The 22,306-nt window shown below is 33.2% G+C and overlaps 2 protein-coding genes across 2 annotated transcripts in view; one reads left to right on the forward strand and one right to left on the reverse strand.

Moving 5' to 3' along the window:
- LOC129225585 (40S ribosomal protein S3a-like) overlaps positions 1-5,632 on the reverse strand; it is a 30,957-nt gene extending 25,325 nt beyond the window's left edge. The window contains exons 1-2 of the mRNA XM_054860039.1: positions 5,494-5,632; positions 5,227-5,330 (exon numbers count right to left, since the gene is read on the reverse strand). Of these exons, the coding sequence (XP_054716014.1) occupies positions 5,227-5,330; positions 5,494-5,555 (166 nt within the window). The 5' untranslated portion in view covers positions 5,556-5,632. The remainder of the gene's footprint in view (positions 1-5,226; positions 5,331-5,493) is intronic.
- A 323-nt stretch (positions 5,633-5,955) lies between these two features.
- The window catches only part of LOC129225587 (DISP complex protein LRCH3-like), an 84,220-nt gene continuing 67,869 nt past the window's right edge, over positions 5,956-22,306 (forward strand). Inside the window, exons 1-4 of the mRNA XM_054860042.1 lie at positions 5,956-6,526; positions 7,574-7,718; positions 13,523-13,649; positions 14,828-14,933. Of these exons, the coding sequence (XP_054716017.1) occupies positions 6,358-6,526; positions 7,574-7,718; positions 13,523-13,649; positions 14,828-14,933 (547 nt within the window). The 5' untranslated portion in view covers positions 5,956-6,357. The remainder of the gene's footprint in view (positions 6,527-7,573; positions 7,719-13,522; positions 13,650-14,827; positions 14,934-22,306) is intronic.

Genomic DNA, 22,306 nt, shown 5'->3' on the forward strand with positions numbered 1-22,306 from the left:
AAACTGCAATTCATTGAAAAGTTTTTATCACATTTGCGTCCGAGGCAATGAGGATAAGATTAAGTTTTAAGTACAAAATTTTTCATTTCTCAAGGAAATTATTTTAAATAATAATAATAATAGAAAAACAATTTGCAGACCATTTTTTGTTATCTTCATCAGTTTTCAATTAAAGAAAACATCCAATTCTGCTTTGTTTTTAGAAACTTAGGCATTTTAGGATCGTATCTACTTCCATCTTGTGAATGACCAAAGATGGCGACTACGTTTCACACGTAGCTGAAATGATTTTCCGATAAAAAAAAAAAAAAAACGATTTTCCCCGATCGACCCTCCCATCTTCAGGTTGTGCTTCCGAAGCAGTAAATTGTCTTCTCTCCAATTGAGTTTGTGCATAATTCCTGTTCACTTTATTTTTTTTTCTTTGGGACACTAACTACTCAGAGCCAAAAATGGCGGCTGCTGAAGATTTTTTGGGGTCGCCACTTTTTTCATTGCTTTAAAATTGTTACAATTTTTTTTTTATATACATTGGTAAAAATGAAGATTAGATCTCATAAAACAAAATTCCCTGGGAAAAAATTGGCAAAAGAAAAATTTTGGGGACACGTTTGGAAAATTCCCTGACATTTTTGACTATGTCATTTTCAATGATAATTTCAGGTTTTCCCGGAGCGTACGAACCCTGAAACGAACAGAATGTTGTGGCAATCCATCTAAAACTTCAGGCAGTAGAAAGAAATGCGTTCCCCTCACTAACTCCATGCAAGAAAATCTTCGCTCTTTTGGCGCATTTTTCGTTGTGAAAAAAAAAAGCGTTCATTTTTCGATTGCAGTTTTTAAGTGCCAGCGTTGGTTTAGATAAAAATTTACAATTTTTTTCGTGAAATCACAATAAAAACGAAGACTAGATCTCATGGTACTTAATTCCTTGGGAAAAAACTGGAAAAAAATTTTTTGGAGGACAAAATTTGAAAACTCCCTGACTTTTCCCTGACATTTTTGACAGTGTTATTTTCCCTGACAATTCCCGGTTTTCCCGGAATTCCCGGAGCGTACGAACCCTGTAACTTTTTAACCCAAGACACTGTTTAAGAGCAGAGTTTCGTTCAAACCTTATAAACTCCGTGATTTTCACAAAAATAAAAAAATATTTTATTTGTTTACCTCTTAACTAAGCGTACTAAACATCGAAAATTCGAAAAATCAGATTTCCACAGCGGATGCAAAGAGATTGCAATCCTCAAAGTGAAGGAATCAAAAGTATAAAAACGGCTTGTAAATTAAATATTTTTGATAAAATTACTTTTGAATTGCATTTTAAGGGGATATCACACGAGAGAAATTACGGGACATCGCAACCGCAATAGGAACCGTCAACGCTATCTGGAACTGGTTTTTCGGGCGGGAAGTTGCCTACAGGGTTACTGCCGGTTGCTCCATTTGCTCACAACGGGGGCTACCATTTTTTAGCGTACATCCATGTGCTTGCGCTTGTTCATCGCTTTTCGTCAATTCCGCATTTGGTTATCACGCTGCGTCGCGTTAATTCGACACTTATGGATGAAATTAGTAATCTAATACTTAATGCAGCTCTTGCAGCTTTAATTGTATGTGGATTTGTAAAAAGATGGCTAGAGCATCAATTAATATTTCATGCAGTCACCAAAGCTCCTCCTGTTAAATTCATATTTGAGTTTTAACATTAATTTGTAGAACTTATGATGAAAATTTCAGAAAAACAGAAAACTTTTATTACTATTAATTAAATGTTTGATTTAAAGTGATACTCTTGTTGCATTTAAAGAAGACATACAGAATATATGACTTCTCTAGGCTTATTTTTCCCCATAACTACTAAATTAAATCTTAATTTTAGATAGGAATTATTAGTCATTTATTGACAGAAAGAAGAAATTTTATTTCTAACATATTATACCTAAACTCATAGCTAAAAACAAACACGAAAAATTAAAAAAAAAAAAAAAAAAAAGCCAGCAAACTCTGATCAATAGGCCTTTTATAATTACTTTTTTAAACTTCGAGTTCATAAATATATTGGAGATGTGCTAACACTTTTACTTACACAAATATAACGCCACTAAATACATATTGCACACAGGAAAATCTGTGGCCGAGTTTATTAAAATAGTTCCAGACATTTAAAAATAAAGTGACGCTTTAAAAAAATGTAATGAAACGATGATGCGCATTTATACAAGCTATACAAGCATTTATAATACAAATAAGCTTAATACTGAGCAAAGTAACACTGCATTGAATATTAGTACGTCTCAATCAATATTTCAAATGTTAATAAAAATAACTTTATCATTTAATAATGCCAAACATAATTTTTTACATCTCAACAAAATATTACAATGTGCGTATCATTTTTAAAAAATTCTTTGTATTATCATATTCTTTGATTTTCAGAGGGATTATTTTTCTTGACTGGAATAGAGTACATGTGTTACTACACAGTCAAAATATTACTAAATAGGTGGAGCTAAAAGTAGAGTAAATATTTCACCATTTCACTTTGCCTCACATTCTCCTACATTTTAAGTATTTTCAAATGGTACATACTGTATGTACTCATCAGTTTGAATTAAAAAAGAAAAGTACAGCTTCAATGCTATGATTTTTAAAAAGGAATTTTCACGTAACTTTTTGAAGGAAAAAATTTACTGTAATTGTTCAAGTATCAGAATGGGGTGGTTTCCTCCAGTCAAAAGTAGTACTTTTATCACTAAAATTGATAGAATAAGCAAAAAAAAAAAAGACCCAAAAATACTTTTATTTTCCCAACCGTTATTTTTTAATTAATTTTTTTAAATGTCCGATTTTTCAAACAAGGCGTGGTCTTGAGGACGTCACAAATACACGTGAGTAAAGATGCGAATTAAATATTTTGCTCTGTGAATGTCAACACGAATGGCATTTGATCATTCATGACGTCACACGACAGAAATGTAAACAATGAAAGCGCCACGATTTAAGTAATTTTTTAAAAATATTAAACAAAAACAAATTATTTTAAAAATGGTCAGATCCTATGTTTTTAAACATGCTCTTTAAAAAAATACGTTTAATTTTGGAAACGACCCCATTGTAACATTTGTGCAAAACAATTTTCAAACACCCATTGAAACGAAAAACACCAATATAAATTAAGAAATGCATAAAATTCGCACTGATGTTAACTAACATATAAGTAGCAATTTAAATTCAAAATCAGATGCAAAACCAAAGATTAAATGTCGCTCATCCGTTCTTTTAAAGTGTAACTGAAAATTTTTGAAACATAAAATAAATAGAACAATAAAAAGGAATCCCCACATTTCTATCGCCACGATTGCAAATGTATTTTACAGTGACGCTGCCTGACGTCACGAAATCTCAGCGCCCTGATTGGTTCCTTCGTAACTTGCCCAGAATTAAAGGCAATTTTTTTCTAGCGGAGGAAAAAGTTTGCCCCTATACGAGCAACTGCGAATTTCCATAGCACACGAGAATTTTGGAGCAGTCGTTTGTGGAAGTGAGTAGAAAAACCAGTTCCGGATAGCATTACGGTTGCGATGTCCTGTAATTTCTCTCGTGTGATATCCCCTTTAGAGTCCTATGATAAACATATCATTAATATCTGGACACAAATAAACCATCGATTCAGCCTTTTAATTATTGACTCATAAAAGAAAATGGAATTCCCCTTTAAAAACTTGAAAGAAGCTTTGTTACAAAAATAAAGAGACTTTTCATTTATTTCCATCCTAATAAAGCGAAGTTAGCTTGAAAAAAAGAATGAAATATGATTCTCATATCGGATGTAAAAAGATTGTTTTTCAAAATGTAGACATCTATAGAAAAAAATAACGGTAAATAAAAGTTTATTTAAAGTTAATTATCCTTCTTAGTATCGAAAAACCAAACCCATATAACTTTCTCCTAAAATAACAGTTTAACATCGCACCACCAGACACTAAGTGGCGATAAGTTTAAATTTTGTAACCCTATCTGAAGCGATCACATCCGCCCCACCCATACTATCCTTTGCAGTTCTAAATTCATTTTGCTGTATATTATTGATGCTTAAATCATGAGTGGGGAGAAAAGTGCTTACTACGCCTATTCAGAGAATGTTGACGCTTTTCCAAAGAAGTTTACAACAACACCGCTGCATAAAACAAACAAGCAAAATTATAAACCAAACTGACTTTCAGCTGTTAATTTCTTTCAAAGAAACCAACAACAGGCATTATATTTATTTGGGGGTAGTAATTATTCATGGCTTGCAGGAGCATCACAAGAGTGCCGATTTTTTTTTCCTTTTGCAAAATTAGCTGATTTTGTATAAGTTGATTCCTCTAATTTACCTTTAAATATGCTGTATTATTTTAATTTGAGATTTGCTCTTTCAATAAACAATTTGTGAAAGATCCGTTTTTGTTTACCAGAATTTTGTGAAGGGTTCGCTTTGGTTGATCGGATTTTTGTGAAAGGTCCGTTTTGGTTGATCGGATTTTTGTGAAGGGTCCGTTAACGGACCCAAATTTGCTCTGGCCAGACCCCTGTTATATGTGCCGTAAACTCTGAAATATTTTTAGACACATAGCGTATACCCTCAAGCTCCAAAAATTTATATAATGACATATTACATGTATGATCGCATACACACATTGTACTTTATGGATTACTGGAAGTATACCCTCATAAAAATAGAAGGGAACATCACTGGTTACACTACATATTTCAATGCAGAAGAGGTTTAACGAATGACATACATGTAAAGTGGCACATGTTCACGAGCACAGATCCAAAGGTCAGGGGCAATTGAACACGAAAATCACAATGTGAAATGAAAAGCCCACTTTAGTATTCTTTATAAACATGAAAATCAATTATTCCGAACCTGTTCAACCTCGATTCAGGTCTACGGCACTCGTATGCAAATGCTTGATGACTGAATAAACTGAGAATGTGATCACTAGATTAATCCATGAAACAGATACTAACGCACAACTTGAACATCAGTATACATAGACATATCTTAATTCTTTAAAAATAACCCAAGTTATTAAAACAGCGCATTAAGCTGCTCGGGGGTCTTAGCTAGTTCCAAGTAGCTATTTTTCAAAATCCAAATACTATTATTTGTCAAAATTTATACACAAAATGAAAGAGTCAATAAAAACAAGTAAAATAGCTGTTACTATAATTACTCACTTGTGCCTTGCGTCCTATTAACAAGAGTTTTTCCAACATTTCGAACGCTGAACATGGCTGGAGCTTTAACATCGTACCAATCTTTACGAGTAAATGGGTCGACACTAAAATGCAGAAAAATTTATACAGTTATAATGACGCCGAACGAACACTAGCAACGACGATCGAGATACATCCAAACCTACGAATAACTTTAGCAAAAGATGAATAGAAATATTAGCAACTAGTTTGACGAAATAAATAGATAACAAAATATTTTTTACTTACACCTTCTTTTTAACACCTTTTTTCCCTCCTTTTGCAAGACCCTTATTTTTACCTACAGCCATGTTTGATGTAATTTACAATCGGAGGAGCACGTTACACTTTAGCGGAAGCTTCCATTCTGATCTGCGCATGCGCTAGAATTTAGCAGTTACAGGCAATGTAATACGACTTTTCTTTTCTTTTCAGGACAAGTTGGGTGTTGCAAACAACAATTTATAAGAGGGAAGGGGCAAATAATAATTTATTGATGAGTAAATGCATATTCCTTAGTTATTTAATCTTTAAAAAAAAAATAATAATGAAGAGCATGTTCGGATCACTTCACCGGTTGTTTTCAAAGCGACCGATTTCATTCCGGAAACTTTGGTTAAGTTTCGGTAATACCGGTTAGATTTTCCGAGGGCGCCAATTATTCATATTGCATTGCCCTACCCTCCGGGCTTTGAAGCTATGGATGAATGAAACTATTGTGCAGAATATGTCTCACCGTTCTTGTCTGCGAATATTATTCCTCATTTCGCACAAACAGTTCTGAAATTTGAACTAAATAGCATCAACTTCAAGCAGATTTCACTGAAAGATCAGTTTTCATTTTTTACCTGATAGGCTTATTTGTTTCGGAGAAAGCATTTGAGTTTTTTGATTGTGGGTTAAGTCTACTAATACGCCGTTGACATTTATAGTGACTTAAATTCCTTGGAAGTACGGAATATCTTTGTTTTTCGATAGAATGCTTGTTTGAAGCACACAATGTTCAAAGCAATCGTATCTACTATCAAAATCAATGGGCTTTTCTGATTTTCTTTTTGAATCCCATAATAAAAATTTACTTGTGAAAAGAAATGATTTATTTTTACTGCAACTATGGCTGTAATGAACTCAATATTAAGCAGTCCTGGAGCTTCTATGAGAAATATAGAACGAGTTTTAGAAGACGCTCAGTTGAGAGGTGAATTGAAACTGAACTCTCGCAAACTGAAAGATTTTCCAAAAATTGCGTGTAAATATGATTTATTAGATGTTGTGAAAGTTGGTATGTATTGAGTTCTACATTTTTATTCTAGAGTAAAAATTGCTAGTTTATATCCTAGCATAAAAATTATTTCCTTTTATCTTTGTCATGATTTTTATGTTTGCACTTCTTAGTGTGAACAAACAGAACAATGCATCTTTGTAAAATGTTCTACACTTTTCATTCAATGTAGTTGCATTCCTATCTTAACGTCTTTCAATGAGTTAATCACATGAGTAGTACCTTATTAAATAGTGATTCAGTAGTGTAAATTTCATTTGAAGATTCTTCCTCGAACTTTTTCAGTTGATTTGCTTGAAAAGTTAATTTCTGTGGTTTCTCTTTTTGATATAACTTCTTTATCAACATTAAATTGAAGTAAAAGGGTGTAAGTAAGTCAAAAATTTGGAAATAACTAGTAGGTACGAATGGTAGAAAGAACTTATACTTATATTGGAACAAGAGATGGTTTTAATAGACCTAGTAAGTGCTACAGCATGATTAAGAAAAGTTTTTCAATGTGAGCCTACCTTCAGTTCAACTTTGTGCGCGTTTTACTCAAAGCTTAAAAAAGTCCACTTACATTCAGGGATAAGGCATGAGCAGTGTGCACCAAAAGTTAAGGGTTAAGTATCACGCTATAGCAAGACGTCAAGTGAACGATGGCGGATTTACCACGTTGCATTCATGAAGGGGCCTGAGGGAGATTCAAAAATACACATGATAAATGTTTTAATATAGTTCTGTGATAAGTAATGGACCTCAAACATGTGAATCTGCCATTGAATGTGTAATCTAAAAAAAAAAGAAAAAAACATTTGAATCTATTTAGTAGTGTCAAAATAATTTGCTAACTTTTCTCTCTTAATTATAAGTGAGGGTGAGGGAGAGGCACCAAATAAAATTTGCTCCCAGTGTCTTCAAAAGTCATATTTGGGCCTGCTTACATCCCTTTGCTTCTCGTTGCCTTATTTATAAAATCTTTAATAGATTTTTCTTATGAGATGTATATGTTTGTGTGTACACTGTACATGAGTAACACATTTTACCGTTCATTTGTGTTTTCAGATCTTTCTAAGAATCGCCTTAGTGAGCTGCCAGAAGAAGTATGCTGTTATACTCTGCTGGAAGAGCTAGATTGTTACAACAATGTGATACGTTCCGTGCCAGATGCCATAATAAAATTACAGTCCTTAGCATATTTAAATTTAAGGTATAATTTTTATTTTATTTACTTTATTTGCATTATCAATTGAGTTTACTTTCAAAACAGATTATACCCACTTTTGGGGGAAAAACTTTTTTTTTCGTTTTCAGAATCTCTAGTTATAAACTCTATCGCGGCTCATGAATTTCTTTCTTCTCAAAGTGGTTTTATATCTGTTGTTAAAAAATGCTTAAACATTGGTTTTACCACCTAAATGGTGTATATCCATCCCCTTCTTTCTCGCTAGGTCTTTTACAGCAAAGTGGAACTTATCCCTTATTTACCAGTATCCACTCATTCACTTTCATGTCAAAAGGGCACATATCCAAATTTGAATTTGCCACTTCTAATTTAAAAGTAGTTCACAAATAAAATAGCAGAGCAATACACTGGCTGAGCATTTCCAATTAAGCATGATACCTGTCCGTATTAAGAGATTGCAACACCTTGCGCTTTGTGCTTCAAGTTTGTTATCAGTTAGGCAAGCGCGACCTCAAATTGTGATTACTAAATTAATATTAAATAATTGATATTACTATTAAATTGTGATTTATTAATGATTAAATTGTGATCTATTAATACCTACAACGTTGTTATTTGAATTGACTTGGGTGGTTTCATAGTTCATACTTTAATTGAATTGAAAGTCCTTTTTTTTTTAATTTGAAATTTTCAATGAAAAGAATAAAGTGAGGTTGCGTTCGACGAACCTCACCGGTTAACCGGTGAGTAACCAGTTACTAACCGCAGCGTTCTATGATCAATCGGTTACCAATCTAAGCTGTTGATTGGTTGATTGGAGCACGTGATCATTAGCTGTTACTTGATTAACTAACCGGTCACTCTCGAACTCAACCTAAGTAGGAAGGAATAAAGTGGAGTTTAAAAAAATTATATTAAAAAAAGTTGAATATATTTTTTTAATTTTAAAGTTTATTTCTGAAGAAAATGTGTTTTTTTTTTTTTTGCAAAAGTGATGATATTTACTGTTTTACACCAAATAAGAATGCATCCAAAATAAAATTCGCAATTTAGGTCTGATAAAATTGTTCAAAAATTCCTAGACTTATGCCGATAGTCAATTGTTATTCTACCAAAACATTGTGAAAAATTTGAAATTCTAAGAGTTAAGTGTTTGTGTGTGAAAAGTTTTTTTTTTTTTCCTTTTGCCAAAAAAATGTAAGACTGGATATAATCCGGAAGGTAAACTCCTCAATTTTATTGACCCTAGTATGGGGTACCACCTAAATCTCTTAATTTCAATCCATTATGATGAACTCATAACAGGTCGTGCCCTATTTTGTTTGTTAAAATTAGACCAAGATAAAATGTAAAACTGTCTACAAACTCATATTATTTCAAAACTTTTCAGCAGAAAAGAGGGTCTCTCAAACTCTATAATTGCCATTAGCAGCAAAAATATCAAGTTATATGTAACCAGCTTAGTTGCTGATGTGTCATGATTAATTAATGTGTTAGTTTCATATGTAACAAGCTGTTTATTGTCACACAATCAAAGGCAGGAAGGACACTTTGATTGTGCAGGTAGAACACTGATCATGAGAAAATGTCAGAACTGCCTGCAAACTTTTAAAATTTTCTGTGGACAGCGTTCATGCGTTCCTCTATATTATCCGAGTCTGGTTAGATTGCACTCAAAATTTCATTAATTTTTAAATCAAACAGTTCATTAAGGTCAATAAATACAAATCAGGGGTCTGTCCAGGATTTTTCACAGGGTCCGTTTTTTGTGAAAAATCAAATAATTTTGTGAAAAATGAATTAATTTTGTGAAAAATCAAAAAATTTCACAAAAAAAAAAGGGAATTTTTTTGTTAAAACGAAAAATTTAGAATTTAGAGATGGCACAAACTGCATCAATTAAACTAAAAGTTGAATGTTTTCCTCTTCTATGATGAGAAAATCATTCTGGATTTTTTTCCTGATATTTGGCGGGGGGAGGGGGGGCATCGCTCTTTCAAGTATCAATATTTATCTACCATTCTTCATTATGTTAAATTATACTAGATATATTTCTGTACAGTGTTTAAAATAATTGTAACAAAAATATAAATAAATAAAACAAAATTCAGAATAGGGTTCAGCATTCAACTTTTTGACCCAAGACACTCTTAAAAAGCAAAAAATTTCGTTTAAAACTTATAAATTCCGTGATTTTAACAAAAATAAAAAGATATTTCAATTGTTTACCTCTTAACAAAGCGTAATAATCATCAAAAATTCGAAAAATCGGATTCCCATAGCGGATGCAAAGAGATCGCAATTCTCAAAGTGAAGGCATCAAAAGTATAAAAACGGCTTGTAAAAGAAATATTTTCGATAAAATTATTTTAAAATTGCATTTTAGAGTCCTATGATAACATATCATTAATATCTGTAAACACAGTTGACCCCCCCCCCCAAAAAAAAATAATAAAATAAAATAAACCATCTATTCAGCATTTTAATTTTTGACTCATAACAGAAAATGGAATTTTGCTTTAAAAACTTGAAATGAGAGTTCTAACAGAAATAAAGAGACTTTTCATTTATTTGAATCCTAATAAAGCGAAGTTAGCTTGAAAAAGAACAAAATATGATTCTCATATCAGATGTTAAAAGATTGCATTTTTCAAAATGTAGACATCTAAAGAAAAAAAAACGGTTATTAAAAGAGTTTATTTAAAGTTAATCATCCTTGTTAGCATCGAAAAATCAAAACCCATATGATTTTCTCCCAAAATAACAATTATACATTGCACCGCACTGTAAAAACGCAAATATTGACAAGCGGACAAAATGATGAGAATATTTTCTAATCAAGTCATTATAAAGGTTCAACGCCAGACGCTAAGTGGTGATAATTTTGAAGTTGGTAACCCTATCTGAAGCGATCATATTTTTTCCTCACCCTTACTATCCCTTTGCAGTTCTAAGTTCATTTCGCAGATATATATTATTATTGTTTATTAAATCATGAGCGGAGAAAAGTGCTTACCAATGCCTTTTCAGAAAAGTTTACAACAACACCGCTGCTAATTAGCTGTGATAAAACAAACAACCATTGTATTTATTTGGCAGTAGCAATTATTTATTGCTTGCTGGAGCATCGCAAGAGTGCCGATTTTTTCTTTCTTTTTTTTCAAAATTAGCCGATTTTGTATAAGCTGCTCCCTCTAATTTGACTTAAAAAAAGGTTCCAAAAATTATCGGTTTATACACAGAAATATGCGTTATTTGCTTTCAGATTTGCTCTTTCAATAAACAATTTGTGACATCTGATCTTGTTTATCAGAATTTTGTGAAGGGTCCGTTTTGTTTTATCGGGATTTTGTGAAAGTTCCGTTTTGTTTGATCGGGATTTTGTGAAAGGTCCGTTTTGGTTGATCGGATTTTTGTGAAGGGTCCGTTAACGGACCCAAATATCCTCTGGCCAGACCCCTGTAAATGTTAATTAGTTTACAAATTAATAAACATTTGTATTTATTTTTATTATTATTATTTTTTAATTAAAGAAAAAAACCCTTGAGGTGACAAGCATTAAGTGCTGCCTAGAAAAACTGTTTGACAGTGCAAACCTGAGAGTTAAAAGTTGTCAACTTAACTTAGTACAAAGACTTTTTTTAATGCAAAATATTATTTACAATATTCATTAATTTTACCTTCCTAACCTGGTGTAATCTTTTGCTATTAAGTGTTTATTTTTAATAAAGTTATTTTATTTATTTATTTCTGAATATTTTTATGATGAAAATAACCCTTTATTTTAAAATTAATAGCAATATGATAATTATGTTCAATACACTATACCATATTGTTAAATATGATCAACTTTACAGTAAAAAATTGCTTAAGAATTGTTGCATGAAGGTTGAGATTACTCTTTTTTGGGCGGATTAGATTGACTATGATTAAAATTTCCTTATGATTCTACTATCTCATTAATTTAAAACATTTCTTTAATATATAATGTAACTAAATTATTTAAAAATCCTATAACATCATCGTAATAATTGTATATATAAAACATATAGGAAATCATTGGTATTTCAATTTTATCCAATCCATCTATTTTGCGTAATTTCTTCCACCACGTTGGACTTTTTACGAAAAAATTGACAAACAAGAACCATGCATATAGTAGCGGTTGTGTAGAGGAGAGGGGAAAGCACATCAATGCAAAATTCAAATGGTGGTGTGGAGACTGGAAAATTGAAAAACCGGTTTAGGGAATGATGTTAAGGAATCTATTGTAATAAAATTATTTCAACAAAAATCTATGTACACTGATATGAATAGTATGTATCATAAATTTATTTTTAAAAAAGCATACTACCCTATTATCATATACAGTAAAACCTGTAAAGTTGACCACCCTTGTAAGTTGACCACCTGTTTATGTTGACCGCTTTTGTCAGGAACGGAATTAGTCCTATCTCATATAATAAAGGAAAACCTCTGTAACTTGACCACCTCTCTATCTTGACCACCTGTCTATCTTGACCACTAATGTTCGCCAAATTTGATTAGAAGTATTGTAAAAAACCCTTTGTAAGTTGACCACTTGGTTTATTAATTTTTTTAACTTTCTTTAGAAATTTTTTTTCTTTTATTATTTATTTATTATTATTATTTTTCTTCATAGCTTTCCAAGAATGTTTTTAATGCTTTGATGACGGAACAGCATTTTACTAACTAAACAGTAGCATAAAGCTTAACGCTGCTCTTTATTCTCCAAACTTGTTTTTTATTTGTTGTTCTATTTGAGATAGCTTTTTGTACTCTGTTCAATGAAAATAGGTGTCAGTAGTAAAGTTCAAAGTCTTTAATTTCAGTTGCAATTGTTGTGACAACACAGGAACTGTGCTAAAAAGAGAAGGCCCGGATCTTTACATTTTGATTCCCCTGCAACAAAATATGTAGGGCCCATACCTACAGGCCAGCAGTGTCTCTTAGTAAAGTGAAGAAGTCTTAGTACTAGTTTTTTTTTCTTTCTATTTTTTCTTCAATTTCTAGGGCCGTTAGCCCCTTTAAGAACACGGGGCTCTCGCACTGCGGGTACGCAGATCTGGGCTTGCTAATGAGCAAAGTTGCATGTTTCTGGTGCAAGGGATTAAGAGATAGGACATTTTAATTTTTCCTTTATGAACTGCGAGAGTCGAGCTTGTTGCTCTTTGTGCTATAAGTTTTACATAAAAAGGCTTCAAAAAGAAAATTAGCTGAATTTGAGATTAATAAAAAGTATGAAATATTAAAATTAACTGAAAATGGAAAAAGCCAGAGAATATTAGCTGGCATATAAAGAATTTCTAAAACTAAAGTGTCCAATGTAGTTAAAAACAAGGAAAAACTAACAAAATTATTTGAGTAGTATTTTTAATTATTGTTTCACTTTCAATAATATTAAACAATGAAAATGAGTTGAACAGAAAGAGTAAGGGTGAATTCCTCAAAAAATGAATACATAGTGCAAGAAATGACAAAAAAAAAGTATTACCGCCCTTTATAAGTTGACCACCTGTCTAATTTGACCGCCAAAGTACTGCATCGCGAGTGGTCAACTTACACAGGTTTCACTGTAGTATTTTTTTGTGTGAAACAAGATTTGACTTATTTAAAAAATCGTTTTGCAAAATTTTCAGATTCTTTTTGCAGGTATTTCATTCACATACTTACAAAAATGAGTAAAAACTTGTTTTCCACCTTTTTACTAAAATTTCTGTTCTTAATCCATTTACTCAATTTGACTTTTCAAAATCAAGGTTGAATCTATATATGATAAAATAATACTCTACTCTCTTTTCCTTTAGTCGAAATCAGCTCACTGTCATTCCTTTGGTTCTATGCCATCTTCCTTTACAAGTGTTTATACTCCGAAACAATCGTTTGGTGTCCATTCCAGAAGAAATTTCGCTTATGAAATGTCTTAAAGATCTGGTAAGTCTTTTAATATTAAAAAGAAGAACTTTAATGAAATTGCATGATAATGATATCGATTTTGTCAAACTTAATTTAACAATTGAATTGTATAATTTTTCAATAACTAGACTAAGATAATATTTTGAAAGTGAAATTATACTAACAGCTATACGTTTTCATTTTTATGTATTAATTGACTTCATCAGAATTTCTTTATGGGTGATTAAACAAGAAATAATGATTTTGAATCTGAAGCTTAGACTAACTACTTAACGACTAACTGCAGCAATACAAAGGCTTAAGTTTTTTGCAGAAAAAAATCCAAAAGTCTATTTATTCTTAACGAGAAAATAATCACTCCTGCTTTTTTCATCCCTCATTAAATTTTATTATGATTTTTTTTCTTTTTCCTTTTTTTAAATTTACTGCTTGTTTAGTAAAGGACCTTTATTTCAACTGTTACATTTATTATTATTTATTTATTTATTTTTTGTTTGTTTTGTTACCATGCTTTATTGGTTTTAATTGAAAATACGTGTTTTGTAATTTTTTAATATGATATATGGCCGGGAAAATCCTACATTGATGAACGGAGAATGTTGTAGGAACAAGTCTGTGCAGGGGTCGATCCAGGTTTTATTTTTTGGGTCCCAATTTTGTGAAAAAGCAAAATATTTTTGTGAATTTTTCTTTATTTTTGTGAAAAAGCAAAATATTTTTGTGAATTTTCTTTATTTTTGTAAAAAAGACCTTCTCGTGATTTTTTTCTTGGAAAAGATTATATAAAAGCGTTTTTAGCTGTCGTATCGTTATAGAAAAGCCCTAGCAAAAACACCTCACTGAGCAGGCAAAAAGATAAGATGGGGGAAGGTGGAAGAGGGGTAGACTTTCGCGTAAATGCGTAAACATTTGCGGTTAAAAAGTATTGTGAAAAGGCTGCCTTTTTATAAATTTTTGTGAAGGGGCTGCTTTTACGGCGCGAAATTTTGTGAATGGGGCCGCTTTTGCCAATCGGAATTTTGTGAAGGGGCCGCAAAGCGACCCCAGTTTGGCGCTGGATCGACCTCTGCTGTGTGATTGTCGAGTTGGGCAATTGCAAAGGAAATGTAATTTTATTGAAAAAAAATATTGTTGCTGCTTTGTTGTTTAAACTATTTGCTTACATTTCTCTTTCATGGCACTTTAATTCCAATTAGGACGTAAGCTGTAATGAAATCACGATAATCCCTCCACAGCTTGGAAGTCTATCTACCCTCCAACAGTTGAATTTGAAGCGAAATTTGCTAGTTGAAATACCTCTTGGTGAGTCTTACTACAAAGAAATTTATTTTGCTGTATTTTATTTTGAAATTATGCTTCTTATAGAAAACTAGCTGACCTGACAGACATTGTTCTGTTTAAATAATAAATAAACTTTGTAAACTAAAAAGTTTTTAAAATTTCAATAAACTACAGTGAAACTTCTCTGGAGCTACAGCTCTCCGTTCCTGAAAAAAGTGGTCGTTAATGGAGGTTGGTCGCTCTTGGAGGTCATTTTCGAACCTGCAAATATGTCACCATAGTTTTTATTTACCTTCTTCCTGCAGTGTATTAACCAAGAACATTATAATAAGAATGTATTTAAAGAAATAAACTTTTTTTTAAATTTTAAATGTAAAATATACATTTTACATGATTTTTTCTATTTAAAAACTAATAGCTTTAAAATTCGCCTGCTTCAGATTCTTTGTTTTTCCTAAAACAACTTTAGTTTCTAGTTTAGTTTTCAGCTGCAGAAATAAATTAATAATGTGTCCTTATTATCAGTGCAAGATAAGATAATCTGTTTCTGTAAGAGTTTATTGAGCTGACAGCTTTTTTTTTTACTGCTAATTTCCTTTAATTTCCCTTCTTGTGTAAGTTCAAAGCTTTTGCATGTTTCTCGAGCGTGAGATTGCTCGGTTTTTCGAAATTCTGACTGCGATGTATGGTATGGTGATGAAAAGCAGAATGCAAATTCACTGAAACCAACTCTTGAGCTTTCAAAGGCACTAAAAATAGATTTTGTCTATTCTGATGTAATAGGAATGCTCCCTTCTATTCCCCCTCTCCCGTAAGCAACCAAGAAATTCCAAGAAACAACCTTTTAACAAAGTTCTATTCTTATCAACCTCCCTCAATGAAAGGTGCACACTTGATTTGCCTTGAGATTTGCATGTGCCACCTTAGCTTCCCTAGGGTTTGAAAAACAATGCTCTCCTTTTTTTTGTTTTAACGAGGTTTCAAGCAGAGAGAGCAAGAAAGGAACACGTTTGGACTCACTGGAGAATAGATTTCAATCCCTTATTCTGGTTTCTTTCCACCTTTGTTAATATGAGAAAACTGTTTTGTGTCCATACGAACTTTATCCTTATATATTATTTCTGTAACCTGTTTTTTGTTTCTACGCGAGATTTTCCTCAATTCTTGATCGATTTCTTTGTTTTAAACCTTATTTTAAAGCTTATCGTGCGGGCTACTGACGAAAAATAGACCCACAATCTAAAAATTGTTTTTTCAGGCAAAAAAAAACCTATTTTAAAGAACCAGAATGAGGTTTTCGGTTAAATTTATAACTTTAATTTGCACTGGGACCGACCGAGCTGAATAGCTTGATCGGCAGAGCGTTCAACTGGTAACCAGGAGAATGAGTGTTCGGTAGAGGTGTAGACTGGTATTTTTCTTTGGTAGCCAGTGGCTACCAACACCAAAAACTTTGGTAGCCACTTCAAATTTTTGGTAGCCAAACATACACCCACACATATATATATATACAGAAAAGCACCGTTTATACATTTCTCTTTGGTACGTTTTTTGAATTGGTCCCTGCAGAATCCAATACATTTTAATGCATACCTATTGTACGTTTTTCCCCTTATACACTTTTTTCATAGATTCCCTTCAAAAGCGTATAAACTCTGCTTCACGGTACCTATATTTTATATATCTATGTATTAAAAATCTTAGCACAATAAAAATCAGTACCAGTGAAGATTGGTAAGTATTTTCCTTCTCTCATTGAAGAAAATTGAGAATGATTTGGATTGAAATAGGATGGAATACATTAAGTTAAAAATCTAATATTTGTTTGACCTACTGGTTTCACTTTTCATGGAATCCCCCTAACCAACATATTTGCAAATTTAAATTTGTAGGAACAAATTTTAAAATTCAAAACCACATAATAAAAACAAACTAGAAAAATATTTGTAGTTTGCGAACAAATGGTTATTTTAAAAGTCTGAATTAGAATTGAACTAATAATAAAGTAGCTATCCACTACTCTAGAAATCTGCCTATCAACACACGACATTTAGTATCGTTTATCAAAATAATACATTTCAAATTCAACAGCAAAAAAAAAAAATATGTTTAGATTTAATATTTTAGGATAAAATTAAATTGATTAAAATAAAGCCTGTAAAAATAAATATATGAACAGGATTTATTACTTTTTAGTTATTAAAATATAACTTTCAATTATCAAAACTTCTGAAGTATTTAAAAAATGCAAAAAGATTAGCAAAACTGGTGTGCAATGTCGGCACGTTTCCCGAAAATAATTGCATTTATTATTTATTAAAATAAAACTTAAAATAAGCTGACAACTTCTGACTGCCCCAAAAATTAAAATATGTTGGTACAAGATGCAAATATCCTCAAAGTGCTATTCCAAAGTTAGCATGGCTCCAAAAATAAATTCTTTTATTAAAATGGAACATGAAACAAGTTAATCTAAGGTAGCACACATCAAAATAACTCTTGCTTATCAAAAATATGAAGACAATTGTACAAGATGCAAAAATATTGAAAATTCAACCACTAGGTGCAGCTCCCCGCGAAGTGCGGTTACAAAGGAAGCATGGCTTCAAAAATAAATTCTTTTATAAAAATAGAACATAAAACAACTAATATAAGGTTGCATTTGTCTAAATAACTTTCGTCTGTCAAAAATATTAAGATATGTATAAGATGCAAAAGGATTTAAAACTCAACCACGTGGTTCTAGTTATCCGCGAAGTACGATTCCAAAAATAAATCAAGTCTTTAAAATAAACATAAAAATAAGCTAATTTAAGGCAGCCTGTGCCAAAATAACTTCCGATTATCAAAAATATTAAAATCTGTACAAGATCCAAAGGGATTGAAAACTCAACCACGAGGTGCAATTCCCCGCAAAGTACGATTACAAAGGAAGCGTGGCTTCAAAAATTAATTCTTTTATTAAAATGGAACATAGATCAAGCTAATCTAAGGTAGTATACGTCAAAATAACTTTCATTTGTCAAAAATATTAAGAAATGAACAAGATGCAAAACTATTGAAAACTCAACCACGAGGTGCAGTTCCCCGCGAAGTACGATTACAAAGGAAGCATGGATCCAAAAATAAATCCATTCATTAAAATCAAACACGAAATAAGCTAATTAAATTTAGCCTGCGCAAAATAACTTCCGATTTAAAAAAATATTTTTAATATTTACAAGGTGTAAAACGATTGAAATCTAAATCACGAAGTGCAATTTTTCGCACGAAGTACGATTTCAAATTTAATATGGCTCCCTAAATAAAAAGTCATGAAAATTAAACATTAAATAAGCTAATTTAACGCTGCATCTGTCAAAATATTTTCAGATTGAAAAAAAAATAATATAATAAAATATTCGCAAGATGTAAAAGGAACAAGGGAAGCAGATTTTCGCGAAGCAAGTCGTGAAAAGTTTCATGACACCGGTGTAAGTCGGCCACTTTAAAGTAATTTGGTACTTCTAAAAATTGATTTTTAAATCGATAGCGTATTATACAGCAGAAAAATAATATATTTGGTGCCATGTTTAGTTTGTCACACACGTTACAGTAATCTTTCCAAAAAAAAAAAAAAATTTTTTTTCTATAATAATGAAAAATGAACTGACTTGATGCTGGTTGTCTTCGTTTTGAAGAACTGAAATAAAGTCTTGGAAGATGTATCCAATTTTATTCTCTTTGAGCTACCTCTACTCGTCATTTTCAACCTTTTAAAAAGTCATCAGAATTAGCTACGCCGCCGTATTTACGTTTCCCCTCCTCAGGCACTGCAGATGCTGCGGTGTTGACCTTGATTGGGTTTGGGGATCATGTCTGCTGGACCGCGGAGGGGTTTCAGTTTTCAACCCCCCCCCCCCTCCCCGAACAATGCTCTAAGCCCCAAACGCAGTGTAGGTGTAGCAAACGGGAAGTGGTCAACGAATCAGCGAGGAGAGGGGCAACATTTCAACTTTTCTTGAAGGTCAGTAAGTGACCTCGCGTCTAGACGAGTCACCACAGCATGAAAAACTGGATCCGAAAGCACAGTGCAATCGATAACTTCAACTTGAGGGGATTTTTTTCCCCCTTTGGTCACCCGGTGGCGATCGGCGCTGAAATCTTTGGTAGCCATTGAAAATTTTTGGTCGCCAATTGGCGAGTGGCGACCGCTAATCTGCACCTCTGGTGTTCGGACCCACGTCCGGACAATCTGCATCAAAAAATTAGAAAAATATCGCGCATTACATGAACACTTGATAGAAATGAAAAACAAATATAAGGAATACAATAAATGAGATGGAAACACTCCGTGCTGTTATGAAAACTTGATGCAACACGGAGCTAATTTGATTCTCAATTGTAAGGGTTTTTTTTTTTTTTTTGAAGCTTTGGCTCCGGTAAGAAAATTAAAGCATAATGTAAGTGAAAATATAAGTATCAGGTTTAAGATTTCAGACTACAATGGAATTGTCTTTTGTTCAGAAAAATTTAATAAACTGTATATTGAAATATGGATTCTTCTAATGAGTTTTTGACTCTTTGTACAAATAAAAAAAATACTACCTCAATTTGAAGGGTGATATATATATATATATATATATATATATATATTCTTATTTTTGCAAAAAAACAAATAGCCTATCTCATTTTTACTACAGTAATTTCCGGAAGAAACGCCGCATCGGCGTAAACGCCGCACTCCCCAAAAAACGCATTAAAAATTTTTGAAATGCACAGAAACGCCGCATCACCGTAAACGCCGCATACTAACGAAGCTAAAAAATTAATTATCAATGAACTTACCTTTATAAAAACGATAAACGCCGGTAGTAATTAAGTAAATGCATTGATGGAAAGTGATTTTAACAGTTTTAACACATATTCTGACAAATAAAAACACATCAACAAATTTTGCTATAAATTAAACAAACCACATTTTGACATAAATAAAAAGATATATTTTCAAGCATTACACACATTAAAAACCTTCAAAATCTGATTCTTCCGTATCGGAATTAAACAATTTTAACATGTCCTCATCTATATTAGTAGAAGACACTATGTGAGGTTCAGGTTCATCAACCTCATCATCATCCTCAACAAAGTCATTTTCACTAACACAAATGCCTGCTTGGCTGAATCCAGACATGATTATTTTTTCTGTCACACAATTCCACGAGGTTGACACCCAAGTGGCAACTTCTTCATAGGAGGCACGGCGCATTTTCTCTCCCTTAGTGAAGGAATGTAAACCGTCACTCATCCAAGCCTCCCACTGCCGTCGCATTTCAGCTTTGAAGGCCTTGTTCACCGATAAGTCCAATGGTTGTAGAACTTTGGTCAGGCCGGCAGGAATTATGGCTAACGTGGCCGAGAGTGCTTTGCACTTTGTTTTGACAGTATCCAGTAGGTGGGACCGCATACTGTCCATCACCAGTAGGCCCTTAGGCTGGAAAAAGGCTCCTTTCCGGCGCCGCCAAACACTTTCGAGCCATTCCATCATCACGGCCTCGTTCATCCACCCTTTTTCGTTCGCCGTGATGATGACGTCCTTGGGGAAATTTCCATTTGGTATTGTTTTCCTCTTAAATATTAGAAGAGGGTTTAATTTTGCACCGTCAGCAGCACAAGCCAACACGCAAGTGAATGAGGTCTTCTCGTGACCAGTCGTAGTGATGGACACAGTTTTTACACCAGTCTGGTCGACAGTTCTATTTGCCGGGCAGTCGAACGTCAAAGGCGTTTCATCCATGTTGATGATTTGCGAAAGCGAGAACTTCCCATTCTCGACTGAATTTTTGACGAAATCCAAGAAGGCAGTTTTTTTTTCCTGCCAGTCACTAGGTAACTGTTGACTAGTCGTCGTTTTACAGCGAACGGAAATTTTGTGACGAGCCATGAAACGATAACACCAGCATGGCCCGCCTTTGAAATCTTTCACGTTCATTAACTGAGCCATTTTCTTGGCTTGCAGGCGAACTTTTATTGTTGATACGGGAAAGCCCTTTTCCCTCTGCTCTTTTATCCATGCGGCAAGTTGCGTTTCTAGTTGGGGCCATTTCACAGTTCCGCTCCGTCTCGCACGTTTCGATTTTTGCATCTTTTCCAAATTTTCCTTCTCCAAGCGCCAGCGACGAACACATCTCTCATCTACGTCGAATTCTCTTCCAGCCGCCCTGTTACCAATTTCAGCAGCTCTACCGATGACTGTCAATTTGAATCCTGCAGTGTAACTGCGATGTCGCTTAGGGGCCATCGTAAATAAATTTAGAGGTGCGACTGACAAAAATTCACTTTTCGCTCAGCGAGCGCTGCAAGAAGCTGCAATACAAGCGAAAAAGTTGAGGAGAGCGAAGAAAGATACAAGCGAGAGATATGCGAGCGAAAGAATGCAACAAATATCACGCCACGTGCTCGCTCCTAGCACGCTCCCGCCGAAACAGGTATGGATCAATCGATTTCACCGAACGGGTGGGGTGTAGGAGGGGAAGTAGTAGGGGTGAGTAGGGGTATGAGTAGAAGGGGAAAAACGAGGAGGAAACCTGAAATCTCCTTTCTCCCAGCTTGCTTGTTTAGATTCGCGGCCGGATTTTTTTTTTTTTTTTTCGCTTCTAAACGCCGCAGCGCTAGAAACGCCGCAGCTGAATAAAATTTTACTTTTAAACACGTATGCGCCGCGGCGTTTCTTCCGGAAATTACTGTACATTCAAAAAGCTATGCTGAAAAAATAACTTAGTTCAAATTATTTTGTATTTTAACCGTGCTGTGAAATGATGAACACGTGCTGCCATCTAAGCTATAACGGTTCAAGCAGCCTGCGATAACAAATTGTAAAAATGTTCAAAAATGAAAACACTTCTCTTCAATATCTTATCTTAAATATTATTTGTGTGGATTACTTTTCTATCAGTATGCAAGATCTTTCTTATTTCTTGAAGAAATTCCCCCCTCATTTTAAAACTTAGGCTTCCTAATGACGAAAAATAGACTTACGGTCTAAAAATCCAATTTTTGGAAACGCCCCTTGCTGTTGCAAAACCTTGATGCATCCTGTAGTTCTTATGCAGTTTTTTTAAAGCACAGTTCTAATACAATTTTCCAATTTATTGCATCACTTTCGATAAGAAAAAAAAATTGAAATTTTACCTGTTTGTGTGTGTTTTAATAAAGCTCAAAAGCACTGGGCTTAGTTGCTCGGTTTCATTGATAAGTTTTTTTTTTTTTTGGTAGAGCTTTCTGCTATAAATTAGCTAAACTTCGGTTCCGCCATTATAGCTAATTAAATTAATGTTACGCATTACAGATTAATATTACGCATTAATGTTATGTACAGAATATCAAACGCCATTAGCGAAGATATCTGACATATT

Source organism: Uloborus diversus, chromosome 7 (assembly GCF_026930045.1).
Source record: "Uloborus diversus isolate 005 chromosome 7, Udiv.v.3.1, whole genome shotgun sequence".
In the NCBI taxonomy this organism is placed as follows: Eukaryota; Metazoa; Arthropoda; class Arachnida; order Araneae; family Uloboridae; genus Uloborus; species Uloborus diversus.